The 16,725-nt window shown below is 33.9% G+C and overlaps 1 protein-coding gene across 3 annotated transcripts in view; it reads right to left on the bottom strand.

Annotated features, from left to right (window-relative positions):
• The window catches only part of BABAM2 (BRISC and BRCA1 A complex member 2), a 158,340-nt gene that overhangs the window by 128,893 nt on the left and 12,722 nt on the right, over positions 1 to 16,725 (bottom strand). For all 3 annotated transcript variants that reach the window (XM_058163149.1, XM_058162984.1, XM_058163068.1), the window contains 3 exons: positions 12,983 to 13,077; positions 6,969 to 7,163; positions 4,448 to 4,522 (listed from right to left, as the gene is read on the bottom strand). In XM_058163149.1, the coding sequence (XP_058019132.1) occupies positions 4,448 to 4,522; positions 6,969 to 7,163; positions 12,983 to 13,077 (365 nt within the window). The remainder of the gene's footprint in view (positions 1 to 4,447; positions 4,523 to 6,968; positions 7,164 to 12,982; positions 13,078 to 16,725) is intronic.

Raw genomic sequence — 16,725 nt, forward strand, 5'->3', positions numbered from 1 at the left:
TTTAAAAAAATGATGATTTTAGTTGAAGTTAATGTTCTCTTGCAAAGTGTACCATGAATGCTAAAACTGAAAAAAAACAACCTGATTTGGATCTTGTCCTGCAGTAATCTCCATTTGAGATAAAGCAACTCACAGCCCTAGGGTTCCTTCAGAGTGATGATTTATATATCATCAGAGAGGCATCAGTCAGCTAAGATGATTTTTCCCATCTGTCTGGAATTTTATACAAACTGAAAACATTTTTCAGTAGAACAGAAGAAATTTCCCAGCTCAAGAAATAAGAGCATTTTTTGCATAACCGAAATAGAGGAATGTGGAGATAACTTTGATGACAGAATGCAGGATCCATTAAGGAGGAGAAACAACAACACAGTCCTGGAAAAGGAAAAAGGAGACAAAGATATTTAAAATAACCCCACCCTGATTCTCTTTGGTATAAGAGGAGACAAAGGGAAACTCTGGCAGGCTTTTTAAATTTTGTTATTAAACCCTGTAATCTTTGCACTGTCAAGTTTCCTGGCCTGGCCTACCCTGGAAGGCTGACAACTTGGTAACAGAAAAGTTCAGGGATTGAGAGAAATTTAATTTGAACAATACTTGTTTTTCCATAAGCTGAATTTCTGCTTTGTAACAAAATCGCTAGCAATTATTACTATTTTACTGAAGTCTCCATGGAATTCCACTCCACCCCATCAGTCTTTTATAAACTGTAAGAAACTGCTATTTTTTCTTTTATTATAGTACTCAGCCTTCATTTTTTTAAACATCCCACTGTAGGATGATTCTCATGTTTCTTATATAGCAACACTCTTAACCATATTCTTTTCCCAACAATAAGATGATAAAGTTGACCCAAAGACTGGGGAAGCAAGAAATATTCTTCTATATGTGCTAAAATACAGGGTACTGGATTTTATTACAAGACAAGATAGAAAGACCTGCACATGGATTAGAGAACAAGTGAAAAGTATACGGGATCATCAAGAGAATAAAAGAATTGATATGGAAATGGGCTGGTCACATAGTAAGAAGAATTGATGGCAAGTGGACCAAGGCAGTCACAGAATGGATCCCACCTGATAAAAAGTATCTACAAAAGAAACCTAAAACAAGATGGATTGATGACATCAGCAAGTATTACAGGCCCAATTGATAAAAGAAAGCTCAGGACCATATTGGTTGGAAACATGAGGACGAAGCCTTCATCCTGCAGTGGATAGGCAACGGCTAAAATGACAGGGTATTGTGTATTTTTCAAATACCTATTTATTTTCAACAATAAAGTTATCCACATATTCTCTTGATATTCCTTCATTTTCCCGTAAATTACTATTGAGGCACATATTTATTAATTATGTATGCTTTATTTCTATAGGTTTTTATCACGCATGAACAACAGGGGCTTTTTCATTAAGATACAAGGAAAGAAGCTACACTGAAGAAAAAATCAGGCAAACAATGCTTTTAAACATCTATCTGGACTCTTTCCTATTTATAGTTTTCCTAGTTCTGAAGCTGCACTAGTATTTGCCACTTGTCTGCTTAAAGATTCCACTGGTGATCATGACAGTAAATTCTAAGTATCTGAACTTATGACAATTAAAAGTGATTACTTAAAATGGAGATGGCTCCATTTGCTGCTTTCCAGACTATACCGAATGTCAAGTCCAAATGGCTCAACTAGGTCACTTTCCACACATTTCATTCCTCAAGTAACAACAGAAGAAAAATCTTTTTCTTGGTGTCTATTAAGCATGATACATATTATTATTATTATTACCTGAAAAAATCCAGCTACCTATATATGGGTGAATGCTTCAAATGGGCTGACAGTTATATTTTTCAGTCAATAGCAATAGCACTTAGACTTATATACTGCTTTACAGCCCTCTAAGCAGTTTAAATGTCAGCATATTGCCCCCAACAATCTGGGTCCTCATTTTACTGATCTCGGAAGGATGGAAGGCCAAGTCAACCTTCAATCCAAGAAATATATTGAGATACTGCATTTATTTATTTGCAATCTCCAGAAAACTGGATAATGATATTGTATCTCAACTAAAAAGGAACTTTTTAACGTAGAAAAGCATAGCTTTAAAATTTCAAGAACATCTGGGAAGAAGCACCCTCTTCAATATATTAAAAGTCCACATCAGCCAGTCATGATTTTCTAACATTCACTATTCCTTTCCTTTTCATTATGTTAAGACACAGCTTTATATATAAAAAAGATAAAATTTATTAACAATAATAATAATCACTAATATTTCTTTCTGTATCAATTTTATATCATAATGGTTAGATTTTTTATATTAACTTTTCTGAGATCAATCAGCTTAATATTTTAAAATTAGAATAATATCAATTTTAAAAAGTGTCTCTATAGCTAACACATGAAATAGAAGCAAGATTATGGGGTGGATATATGGAATGTTCATGCAAGGCAATATAAGAATGATAATTTTGCAAGGATTATATTTCATTTTAGTTAAATTAAATATCCCATAGGTGCCAACTGGAGATTTTGAGGTTACTGTATTATCTATGACTATATTGTGGACACAGTATGAAAAATGTTATTTTTTTCCATTATAGCCTAAAAAATTAAAACATAAATAATATGAGATTGCACTAAGATTAATTTATACAAAACATTACATATAAAAACACATATCTATGCCAACTAGAAAACCTGCTAGTTACAGATCTATTAGATATTAAATTTCAATTGTAACAGATCCTCTTCAATTCAGACCATGTAAAACTCATCATACTAACCTCACTCTCTCATACTACAGAATTTCCACTCCTAAACAAAATTCAAATATGTGATGATCCCTCAGCATGATGGCTTTCTCAATTACATGGATCACACTTGACTGTATAATGGATTCTACTAATTTCCAAAACAAATTACATAATTATATCTTTAAAATGTTAAAGGGTCAAACACTGTTCCTAGGTCTGTTCATTTTTTCCCCTCTAAACATCCTAGAAAATTAATGTCTGTAAGCAAATGGTAGCAACATTAGCTTTTATTTAAAATTTGTTGAAGCTAATTCGTTTTTACAGATTTGGCACACCAAGACCACAACAAACATTCTAACAACGTGCACTTGTACCTACTTACTGATTTCGGAATGTAAAAATTGGACAGGTACTGGACCACAGGAAGAAAAAAGCAATCAATCCTAGGCCAAGTAAAGTTTCACTTGAAATAAGCATGAGCAAAAATAAACTCACATACTTTGGGCAAGTGATGAAAGAAATGCTGGACTATATCAAGGGTCATGTTTGGGATGGGGATAGTTAAAAAAGTAGAAAACAATGAATGAAGTGAATTGATGTTTTCCTGAAATGTCTCTAACAGAGGTATGGGTTATTCATGAAAACTAGAAGGAATAGTGTTTGTCAAGAGAATTACAGTAGTGAGAATTGAGTTAAATTTAAGGCACATACCTAACTCTAAGTATACACAAAGGTATGAGTGGCTGCTTTGTCTGATGATTACCATAATGCATTTTAGCAACACAATTTCCCTTCCCCTTACACACACAAAACCCTACTGAAAGGTACAGATTAATCAGTTTAAAAGAGATTAATCTGGAAAAGTGTATGTAAAACTGCAACTTGTTAATAATAAAAAATAATATTTAATAAAATATTTCAAGTCATCTTTCTCCTTCATTTATTTAAGATTTTAGGTCCTAAATATCTCTGATTCCTTGTATATTTATATTCTATTATTTATTATTAAATTCATACCATACTGTTCTACTTATATTGGTAAAGACAGTTTAAACTACCTAATAGCATTTTCAAAGACATTCTTACTGCTTGGGTGGATAGATAAGTACACTGAGAAGTTACATATCTTTTTCTTTCCCTTCATACCAGCACATCTGACATAGAAGAATTTAATACATATGTGAACACTATATATTCATTTTTCATTTCCCTAAGAAGAATTTAACAACCTCATAGCATCTATGTCTCTGGCTTGAATTCAACAGCTTTCCTAACCACCGAAAAGTATGTGTACCTCCTCCTCAGTTAGCTTGTTGACGCACTGACAAAATTTCAAAGGCTTAAACAGAATCATTTAAGTCTATTTGGATATTAAATGTCGTGTTGAAAATTACTGAAGGATTTTTTAGGGAAAGTTACATGTAATGCTTATCACTTATTCTGATACTTAAACTGAATTCAATTTTTGCAAGGTAAGGCGTATGAAAATAGACAGTGTAGACAAAAAAAAGATGCAGAGCTGTTTAACCAGCTTTATTAAGTTTCAAAGAAAGGGGGGAGTGGAACCTAAGACAGAAAAGATTAAAAGAGAAGAAAGGGGAGGAGGTGGAAAGGAGTTACAGGGGAAAAAAAACAGGAGGCATTGGAATTCATTTTTTTCGAAGGAAGTGGTAGCTCAAGTAAGAATGGATTATTTTACCTTGAGAAGATAGGTAGGGATATTGCTGAAGTCCACTGGTAGTTTCAGAAGGAAACGAGCTGAAAATTCACCAGTCTGTCAATTTAAAAGAACAAAAACAAAAAAAAAGGAACTCAATATTGAATTGGGCATTTGCATTCCTAATAATCTGGACAGACATAATTGAAACAGACTGAACTTTTAGAGTTGTATAACACAGTAAAAGCTAATCACATAACAGGCAAGGTGTCTGCAGGAAAGCAGACTCCAATGATAGCAAGATTATCTCCCAATTATGTCATTCCCACCTTTCAATTATAGTGATCATTATAGTCCTCCTCAGGACTAATGGAATTCAACTCTTGTGGGGACCTTGTATTTCAGCAGATGTATCAGTTGTATCTTTTCTTAGGAAAAAAAAAAAAGGCCAAATATAAAACATGCCCTAGTCATATCTTTTAGGTACTGAGTAGTCTGCATATTCTGTCAGTACCTAGAAACACTTTTTTGAAAGAACCAAATGGTAACTGATGTCACAAGATTTAATTCTTAAAACCTCCTATGACTCATATCTGAGCATTGAAAACTTTTAAGATTTTGCATCCCCCCCCTAAATTTTATGAGATTTTGTGGAAAAAAAACACCTTGCAACCCTTGCAACATTTCAACAATTTTTCATTAATTGTTCTAATTAAATTGCATCTCATGTGCTACTATTTTACACAGGTTTTATAAAAGGATTAACTAATGAGTAATTACAGCTTTTTAATTATTATATAAGAATCATCACATTCTCAGATTATTACACATTGTGAAAAAAACAAGGGTGGATGATCAGCTCCAATATACAGCGCGGCAATTCTATTGCCATATTATTTTGGAAAGACATGAGACACTTTTAGCCAAATCATTACCAATTTAGTCACACCAGGTGTTGCATATTATAATTCATTTAATTCATAACTTTTGCCATTCAACAGAAGAATCATTTAGACAGGGCGGTACACCCCTCAAGTTAGGCAAGTCAGGAAACAAACTCCACAAATCTGATTAAAAATATACTTTTTAAATGTATAGACCAGGGGTCCCCAATCCAACCCCCGGTCCATGGCCCAGTATCGGCCTGTAAACCATTCGGAACCGGGCCATAGAAATGGTGGGCAAGCATGTGTGCAAAGCTGCACTTGTGAAAGCAGCGTGCATGGAACCATCCCCTGTCCCTCCATACCACCACTGCCAAGCCGGAAAGGTTGGAGACCACTGATATAGACTATAGTAATACCATCTTGAAAGCCTGAACATTCCTTTATACTTCTAGTACAGGGAGTCCTTGATTTATGAACACAACTGGGACCAGAATTTCCATCATCATTGTTGTCATAAGTCAAGTCAGATACATTTTATGACAATTTCTACAGCTATCATTAAGCAAATCATGTAGACATTAAGCAAATCCAGCTTTCCCAATGGATGTTTTTTGCTGGAAATCATCCTAAATTGTGGAGGTGGTGTGACAGTCATCAGTTCTGAGCACAGGTGATAAGTCACTTTTTCTGAGGACATGGTAACTTTAGAATATCATTAAACAAATGATCATAAATTGAGGACAACCTGTACTCTGATGAATTAGGCAAGAGTCAATATTTTTTCCTCTGTCACAGGATAATGGCTTTGTGTAGAACCTTAAATTATGCAGATATGCATAAGCTTACCATATTAAAAATACTATTTTAAATTTAGCTATTTAATAGTTTATTTCTATTTAATAGTTTTATTGAATATACAGCTCAAAATTTAATTAATGGTATAAAACATAATGAAATAATTTTATCCATTGTAGCAGTCCACAAATTAATGTATCGTTTTAAGGAGTTACTGAACCAGAGATTGAGAACTCTGGTCTTTTGCTACTTACTGAAACTAAAGAGTTACTCTGTGAGTGAGATGGACAATTTCTAAATTTGATAAATAAATAAACAGGTTTCTATTCTGCTTTAAATTTCTGCTTACAATAAATAAATAAATACCCAGAATCGTTTCTAATTATTTTATTTTTACATACTGTATGCTATTTCACAATTGTATACAACACGTTACTATACAACCTGCAACTCATTCAAAGACAATTTTCTTGCAGATTACCCTGAAAACTGTTGTCTTTTTAAGTTGTCTCTTTTATTGGAAAGAGAAGGAAGCATTTCTAGCTCTGGACTCTTACATTTCAGTTCAGCTTGCAGAATTTATTTAATTAGAATAAAACTATTTATTAAATGTTAAGATCAGTGAGAAGTCAGTGCTTCACTGCATTCATAATGTTCAATTCCACATAACTGTTAGCCCTGGTTGTTTACCTAGGTAACAAGTTCAAGCAAGGTAATGGAATAAAATTGCTAAAACGCAGGAAGGGAGAAAAGAAAAAAAGGTAACCTGAGGACATCTATTTTAAGAAATACACACCTAGGACAAACATCTCGTCCAAATCAGGTTATAGTTATTATGGAAAGGAATCTGTAATAGTACTCTTCTGTTGTTGTAGTCTTACCCAGTTGTTCTTTTTGCCAGCATAAATTTCCATGTTCTCTCCATACTGAGGTTCTTCAAGTAATGTTTGATATTCAAACATGAGCCGAGAGCTCTCACGTAATCTGCTGCATTGAAACTGGTGATACTGTTGTACAAGTTCCTTTACAACAAGCAGGAGGCATTCAGGATTTGAAGGATTCCAGCAGGCCAAATTCTGTTCAATCAAGAGACAGGTTAACACATGAATAGTGAAATGTAATTGTATTTGCATTATCCAAAGTGAGATTTGGACCATTGACTAACTTGAATGCTCTTTTATTTGCCAGAGAATCAATACACTTGTTATCACTGGAACTGATGGATCTTTCAGTTGTGGTATTCGAGATTAAAACTAAAAAATGAAAACAGTTGAGCATTCACAATATTTTTTTTTTTGCATTTATATCCCGCCCTTCTCCGAAGACTCAGGGCGGCTTACACTATGTTAGCAATAGTCTTCATTCTATTTGTATATTTATATACAAAGTCAACTTATTGCCCCCACCAATCTGGGTCCTCATTTTACCTACCTTATAAAGGATGGAAGGCTGAATCAATCTTGGGCCTGGTGGGACTAGAACCTGCAGTAATTGCAGGCAGCTGCTGTTAATAACAGACTGCATTAGCAGTCTGAGCCACAGAGGCCCAATGTTTCCCTTCTCTTTTGGTGAAGACATATGAGCACAACAGGGGGAAAAAAGTGACACACCTAGTATTTTAAATTACAGTATCTGATATAGATTTGTGCTCAGCCTAACTTGGGTCATCAAATTCTCTCAACAAACTGAGATAGGATTTATACCGGATCCTCCTTGAAGGTTAGAACCTATACATAAGAAATTCAAAGCCATCAGATTTGCCTTTTTTACTCCTGTGCTTTCAGTGTACTGGAGTAGATGCCAATCTCCTCTGAGAAAGTGAAGCAGTCCTCACTTAACTTTGTTACTAACTACTAATCCACTCTTATATTTATCTACTTAAAATTTTGGTAGCGGGGAAAAACTGGCAGAAAATATGGGCAATATCAAGGCAAATAAGGCTATATATTAGGACATATCTATATATTTCCTATTCTTTGTATCTGGTCACAGATATAGATTATTTAACCCAGTAAATTCTTATCACCTAGCCCATTATCTGCTCCCATAATCTAATAATATATAAAAGGCTACTATTTTTATAGATTTGGAAGGCATACAAAAGGATAGAAAGTAACGTATGCAATGCACCATCTATTTGATTCACAGATAGAATTCGAGTTACAACTTTATATTCGGCAACCATTCAAAATTACAACATGCTGGACAAGGGGGACTTATGATCGCTCCATGAAATTATGGCCATTGCAGTTGTCCAACAGTCATGTGGTTGCTATCTGGGTACAGTATCTTTTCTAAATCTCAGTCTTCCTTGCTTCCTTTCTTCCCTTCCCTTCCCTTTCTTTTCCTTCTCTCTTTCCTTTGCTGCCCATCTCCCTATAAGATAACTCTGTGACAAAGGACTGCCACATGGAGGGAAAATCAGAGTACCTATTCTGATAAGGTAAAGTTACAGATTGACCAGTAACAAATAACAGAAAAACTAATTCACCACATCTATGAAGTTGATTTATTAGCTACTTTAATAGCATTAAAGTATAGATTTATATAGATTTCCAAACCATCCAATTTACAAGCTTTAGACAACCATACAATATATGGAAATCAAAGGTCCCCCTCTTAACCTCATTATCCATGGCAAGACAGAAAAATGAGATGCTTAATACAGATTACTACAATTTAAAGTCCGTACAAGGAAATATTATCTATCTTATTTTGTACTACTGTAACGGATGACACACAATTGCAATTCAGTTGCAATCCTGAAGCCAAATGTAGTCCACGGACAACTCATTGACTCAAATGCTTTTATTTATTCAATCTCTTATAGTGTAACTCTAGCTATTGGGGTAAAATTTCTATATTCTTACACTACACATGTGGTATGACTAGTTTCTACAACTAGGAAAAGTCACAATAAGAAGCAAGTTAGACTTGTCAATAAGAGAATAAGCAAATCATTTCTTAATTAAATGGAGCTTGTTTTTCTTAAGAATGTGCTTAAGCATCCAGGTTGCTGGAATATCTTCCAGAAACGTGACTTAGAAGAAGACAGCTTGCTACTGTTTTTCCTGGCTACACTACAGAAAACAGCAAGATCTTCAGTTAGTGTACTTTCATATTTTTTAAGAAGAAGAATTAAGTGCAGTAATTGACAAGGAAAATAAATGTCAAGAAATACAAGATATCAAGCCCTTCAGAGTGACTAATATTAAAGTAGAGCTTATCTTCACTGATTAAAAAAAGGATGCAATTTCAGTATGCCAGCAAAAAAAAAAAATATTTGTGAGCTTAGGCAATAAAAGTTTTATTTAAATATTATGAAGCACTACTAAACATCAAAAACACACACACGTACACACACACACACACAAAATTAACTTTAGTCATCACTAATGTTTTCAGCTACATTCAATTGCCTCCAATTTTTTCCACCTGTGTCTAGTGCATAAGTGTCAAAGTGTATTCACATTTTAAAGCATACATTTAAAATATCTTAGGGGTTGGCCACAAATTTGCAGAGAGCAGAATTCCATAAACTAGAGGTTCCCTTTGAAAGAAAACATGGTTTTTTATGAATCTTCTTCTCCTTTCTCCAGATGTTTCCGTAACAGGGCTAGAGGCAACATTAGGAAATCTGAAGAAAGTGAAAATCAAAGTGAAGTAACTCTCCTGTGACAATGGTAGCATTCAATTAGCAACTGTAGGGCAGCAAATCATGATCAATATGCCTCTAAAAATATCCAATATGAAAACTAGATGCTGTGTTTGTGAGCAGCTGCATCAATAAATAATATCTTGAAATCAACTAATTCCATGGTTACCTTATCTTATATGTGAAAACAAAATTGAAACTCTATTGTACCTTCTTCAGCAATAAAAATAAGCTATTTAAATTACCTTGATGAATTATATAGAATCACTAGTGTTCTGGTATTGCAGTATCTACTTTCATAATCTGATACAAACTTTTTCAGAACTACGTATGTTTACCTAAGTTACTTCTAGTGAAGGAAAAATTTACTGATTTTTTTTTTTTTTGCATTTATATCCCGCCCTTCTCCGAAGACTCAGGGCGGCTTACACTATGTTAGCAATAGTCTTCATCCTATTTGTATATTTATATACAAAGTCAACTTATTGCCCCCCAACAATCTGGGTCCTCATTTTACCTACCTTATAAAGGATGGAAGGCTGAGTCAACCTTGGGCCTGGTGGGACTCGAACCTGCAGTAATTGCAGGCAGCTATGTTAATAACAGACTGTCTTACCATGATCAGGAAGTCATATCTTGTAATTAATATTCCCCTATTTCTTTTCTAATTCTAAGTGTAATTCAAAGTAATATTTTGATTTATACTGCCACCCATTCATATTCACAATGATAAAGTTAGAGCTGCTTTGCACGAAAGGCATTTCTCTTTCAAACAGACATTATGAATTAAAAGAGGATTGAAAATTAGATTAACCTTAAATAACTGACTAATCAGTCAAATTTATAAGTATTTCTTTCTCCTCTGAAAATATATACCCCAGTAGTTTGAAACTAAAGGACATGCCACAAATATATTAGATTTGCCACTACAAAACATACATAGGAATAGTATTATTTTGTATACAAAGTACGGTTGAAGATTACTGAATCACTGCCTTCTAATTAAACTGCAGTTGTGATAGTTACTTAAAATTTCTGCAAGAAAGAAAGCAGTATGTTAAAGTGCAATTGTAAATTTATTCTGACCATGTTTCTTTCTGCAATATTTAACAATTAAAGGCAATGTTGCTTGAATAAATACTTCTAATACAAAGTATCCCCACTGTGAGTATACTAATAGAATAAATGTATTAAATGCATGCAAAATATTTATATTCAATATATTTATTGAATATATTTATATTCAAAATTATGAAAATATTTTTGTGATGGTGTTTCAGCTCTGGAATTACTTCTCTAGTGATGTGTGACTAATACATTATATTTTTTGCATCAAATCAAGTTAGTTCATTTATCCATGCAGTTTAACTTATAAACTATGGCCCTCGATGATTTTTTATTTCCTCTCATTTTTCATTATTATAATTTGATTAAAGATATCTAAAAATGAAACATTCTACCCCTCCACCATGAACCCATATATATACATATTTTTAAAATTGTTTTAATATTCATTTTTAAAGAGTGCTATGAAGCACAGCTCCATATGTTAAATACAAATTTATGACAATGACTAATGTTCTCTCAAATATATTCATTGGGTATATTCATTATCCACTAATATTCTGAAACCAGAAATGCAACGTCAGATTTGATTTATGATCAATAACTGAGTAAAATTGTTATTTTTATATTATCTTTATATACACACACATATACCCCAAAATGAACGAGCTAAGGATGTCATTCTTTAAAATTAAACTGAACATTCAGATAAGGGCCAGCTCTTTCAAATCCCTTTCTGGATGCAGATCTTTTGCTAGTGGAAAACATACAAAATATAATATGAAAGCAAATCTAGAAAACCAACTTATGGCATAGTAAGTAAAATTGCAGTGAACAAGGTCATCATCAACACACATAATCTTCAATTAAACCATAACTGGAACCCAATATTTTGGGCAATTTTCATCCTCTCTCCAACTTTCCTATTTTAGGACAGGTTGTTAAAAAATAAGTCATACTGCAACTTCACAGAATTCTGGAGTAAGCTGCTTATTTGGACCCCATTAGTTGAGCTTTAGGCTTAGCATGGAACTGAAACAGCATTGACTGAACTTCTGGTAGGAAGGTAGTATGTCCATACTGGTCCTCCTTGCTCTCTCAGTGACTTTCCAGTTAGGGGCACAATCTTGTAGCAGTTATCCACCTTTCTTCTTCAGTCAGTGTTGATGGGGAAGGAGAAATTGAACCCATACCCCATTTTGTGAGGTTCCTCAGGGTTCACCACTCCTCTTTTATATCTACACAAAGCCCCTAGGTGAGGTCATTTGATAGCACAAGGTAGATATCATCAGTCTGCTGATGATAACCACTCATGTATCCCTGCTTCAAGTTAGCCAAGTGATGCTATGTTTCTGGAGGCTGCATGGGTGTGGATGGGGAAGTTCAACTCATGCAAGACCAAGTGGTTGTGAATTGAGGCCCTCCTGGATCTGGTGAACTTCTATCTTTAATTTTAGGTGGGATTGCATAGCCTCAGACAGAACCAGCACATTTGGTGAGTCCTCCTGGACCCATGAATCCTGTTCAAGAAACAGATGGCAATTCCAATGTGTACCAATTATGCCCATTTGTGAATCAGGAGGCACTTTGCATGGTCATCCATGCATTGGTCACTTCTGAGCTTTTGCTAAGCGTTTTAAGATATAGCTTTTCTTTCTGGGAAGAGAAGAGTTGGAGTTTAGGAAAGGTTTGAACTAGCAAGTGTTTGAACCTGTAAGTTAAAATGAATTTCTTGTTGATTGGGTTGGCTGACATTTTAAAAATATGCCTTATTTATATATTATTTTACTGTATTGTATACAATATTTATATTTTGTTAGCAACCCAGAGCTGCTCAGATCAGATGGCAGTCATATAAATCTACTAAATTAAATAAAACAATAGACAAAAAGTAAAGTATAAAATAATGTTCATGAAAAGCAAAACTCTTTCTGAGTATCCAATCTTGTTTATTTTTCAGTAACATAAAAATCACAAGATTGATTAACAACTAAATACCAACTTGTAGGATGGCATAAAACAATTAAAACACATAATACATCTAATGATTCTTCCCTAATGAAAGAAATAAGCTTTGCAGTTCATCTAACAAAATATACACTTATTCCAAAATTTAGGGCCACAGTTTAAAAGTAAAGCTGATAAACTGACAAAATTACAGCAAAATATACTCACATGTAAGGAAGAAGGGTCAGGTAAAAATTCAGCATCCTCTCCAAAGATAAAGTCAGGTGGCAACTCAGGATAGTGGGCATTAAAAATTATATCCCCTTAAAACAAGCAAACAGCAAAAAAATAATAATTTACCTACTGTCACAAAAGAAAGCAAAACACTGACTTTGATCATTACACTAACATGGTTAGTGCTTTCCACTTCTCCAGTACTGAAGCCATAAATATTAACCACAATTGTCCATTTATCTTGGCAAATATTAAACAATGGCTAATATAAAATAGCAGGCAAAAACTTCTGAACTGATCATTAGTATGCCAGACTTTTAGATGTGAAGCATGTATGTCTAAGGCTTCTTACAGCTTGTTCTTCTACTGCTAAAATCTGATCACTTTGAAAAGAATAACCTTTTAACATCTTTTATAAAATCAATCATTGTTGGAGAGCAATCATCCCAGCTGGCAGGTGGCTGAAGTGGGGAATTAGCCTAGATTCGCTATATTAATACAGAAGGGCTAGGTCTGACCCCTCCCCCACAAATGCCTTTGAATCTTATCTAGTCTTTCTCAGTCAAAAGCTAGAAGTCTGGGGAGATTCCCGTATAGGCATAGAACAAAAAAGTAGCTATCTTGAACTCTATACATGTGGGTCTGGTTATTTCCACCTGACAAGTATCATTCCATCTTCATTGAAAAGATCTTCCTCAATTGTTAAAAATTAAGTTAAAGGATTCTCAAATATGAAGTTTATATTGGTGAAACTGTGTTTGAATTTAATATGAAATACCTGTTTATTTACATGATTAAGTACATAGGTTTGTTCTGAAAAACTTTTTGGAAGCAACTGTTTGCCCAGAATGGATTCTGAATATATGCAGTGTTCTAAGGCATTTTTTTAAAAAAATTGTTTTCCAGAATATGTAAATCTAGTCTTAGTGATGGTAAACAATGGTTTACCCAGGAGCTAGGCAATCATGCCTTATTCAAGAATTATGGGTGACATAAAATATGGTTTAATACATTCAAAGAACCCAACTACCATTCTTGATTTGTCTCTAACTACTATAATTTTGAACTGTAAAACTCTTTGCAGAATACCCACTTTAATCATTTTTCAAGCCCTTGCTTTGTGTTCATACTACCTTCATCACAAAAAAATTAATGTTTCATCTACACTGCCAAAATATATGCTAGTACTTTCCCTCTCAAAGTAAAGTAAATGCTATACTTGCTTGAAAAAGATTTGAAAGCAATGCTTCAGAAGGGATAGGAATGGAAACACAGCACCTCTAAAAAAGTATTTTTGTGGGCTTCAACATGTCTCTGAAGAATTACATGGCTGCTTTAATGAGTTAACTCATTAAAACAGCTGCATCTTTAATACAAACAAGCAGCAACATAATTTTCAGATTCATGTGGAAGCCTGAAAAAAGATATGGTTATTTTAAAGATATGTTACTTTCCAATAAATCCTTTTCAAATCATTTTAAAGGCATACATACCTCAACCAATTACTGTAATATTTAATTTCAGTAAATGTTGCAATCATTTGCAACATTTGCAATTCAGTAAATTTGTTGCAAATGTTGTAACAAACTACTGAAATTCTAATCTTCTGATGGACTTCAGAAGAGGAGAAGTTATGCTTCAAAATGTCATGCTTCAAAATACTTTATCTGAATTTGCAGCATGACAGCTGTTATGATTGATATTCTGCACAAAAAAAAGCACACCCCAAAATTCTTCTTTTACAGAGAGGATGTACTAGTACCCACAAAGGAAGCATGCCCTCCTGCTGAGAAACAAATCATGGGCACATTTTCTTATTGCAACATTTCTAATGGCCTTCCTTCATTAAACTCTCCTGTTCTTAAAAGATAACAACCATACATCAAGGAACAGGATGTCTGAAATTCCTGTACAAAGCTGTCTTTCAATGACTGTTTCACCTACAGCTATTATGAAATGTCTGCCGATAAACAGACTTTTTCCTCTAAGCACCTTTTTGACTATTAATTAGGAACTATACTATTTCTGTTTGTGCAGAGTTTTCAAAATATATTGTTTCTACCCAGAACTTGACATACATAGCATTTTTGGTGTATGTAATACAGATCTGCATATTCATAAAGGCAAGAGCTCTAAGGAATGTCACAAATTATGCCTCCATATTAGAATTTTTCATTTTAACTTCATTCCAAGATGTAGATTAGCCAGCAATTTACAACGTATCTCCCAAACAATAATATGGATGCAAAATGGATCCTTTTTTCCTTCTATATTAACCAAGCTCTTGTTTATGATCATATTATTTGCAAATTTTATTCTTTTAAGTTAAGGTGAAGGAATGTAGAGAAATCTTGTAACAGCAAAAAACGGTGAATACATGAAGTTTACATTGTCATTATGCAAATGATATAGTTTGTATCAGTGAATAAATGACACAAATGACAATATTTGCTTTATCTGTATAACAATGTAACTGCAAGTGATATACTCCGATTTAAAAGAGAAACAGGAATTACAGAATCCATTCATCTCAAATGGAAATTGAGGTTTCACAATCTTTAGTGTGTGTGTGTGTGTGTGTGTGTGTGTGTGTGTGTGTGTGTACACAAGTGTTTTAAAAATTGCCTTGCCAAACCAACTACTTTGGAATAGCAGCTTGCCAGATCAACTGTTGTGTCACTTTGTGACTCATGCACGTTTAGCAATCTGATCAAAAATTCCTTGATATTTACATTGAAATGCAGTTTAGAACTTTCATAAGTGGTTCACCATAGAAGGTAGGTAAAATGAGGACCCAGATTGTTGGGGGGGCAATAAGTTGACTTTGTAAAAATATACAAATAGAATGAGACTATTGCCTTATACACTGTAAGCCGCCCTGAGTCTTTGGAGAAGGGCGGGATATAAATGTAAACAATAAAAAAAAAAAGGTAGAAAAGATGAGGAACACTGGCCTTCCTAGCTGCTTTCTCTGAAGCACCATGTATTCTTTTCAAAACATTTAAATATACTATACTCTCCATAGAATATAAAAATATAAGAGTAGAATCATGCCCTAAAGCATGCTCCTCAAAAGTTTGTTAATTCATTTTTTTATTTCAATCACCAACTAACTCTGGGTGGCTTGACATACTGGGATTAAATTTTTAAACTAGCCATATAATTCTTAGATGCTTGATTTGATTTGTAACTGTGTAACAGAATGGCAAATTACCGTCAATTCCTTTCTCTTACTCCTGTGTAATAGAACCTTTTGAGAAAAAACTAAGATATGAACTCTTGCAAGGTTTCCAAATTTTTTGGGTTCTCATCTTCTAACATTTCATGTAAAACACTGAAATCTCAAGTGGGTTCTAGCCATCCTCCATACAGATTGCTTGTTTTATGTCAAACACTCTAATTCATCAGATTAGATGTTTCAGCAGCTGCTATATCTCAGGGTCCCCAATTCCCGAGCAAGTGAAGATTCATCTGAGCATGCATATGATCTAGGTTGTACATGTCCCTGTCTGGTCTCTGGAATAATTGTCTTCCTTGAAACTGGTCCCTGGCGCCAGAAAGGTTGGGGACTGTTGCTATATCTGACGGTACTATAAAATATTTTATTTTTTAAAAAAAATGTGTTTCAAAAACAAGTACAGGTTTAGTCATTGTAAAAATGCAACATAAAGAAATTTAAAGAACTGTTAGCCAAATCTGTCATCGATCTATCTATCTATCTATCTCTCTATCTCTCT

Source organism: Ahaetulla prasina, chromosome 1 (genome assembly GCF_028640845.1).
Source record: "Ahaetulla prasina isolate Xishuangbanna chromosome 1, ASM2864084v1, whole genome shotgun sequence".
In the NCBI taxonomy this organism is placed as follows: domain Eukaryota; kingdom Metazoa; phylum Chordata; class Lepidosauria; order Squamata; family Colubridae; genus Ahaetulla; species Ahaetulla prasina.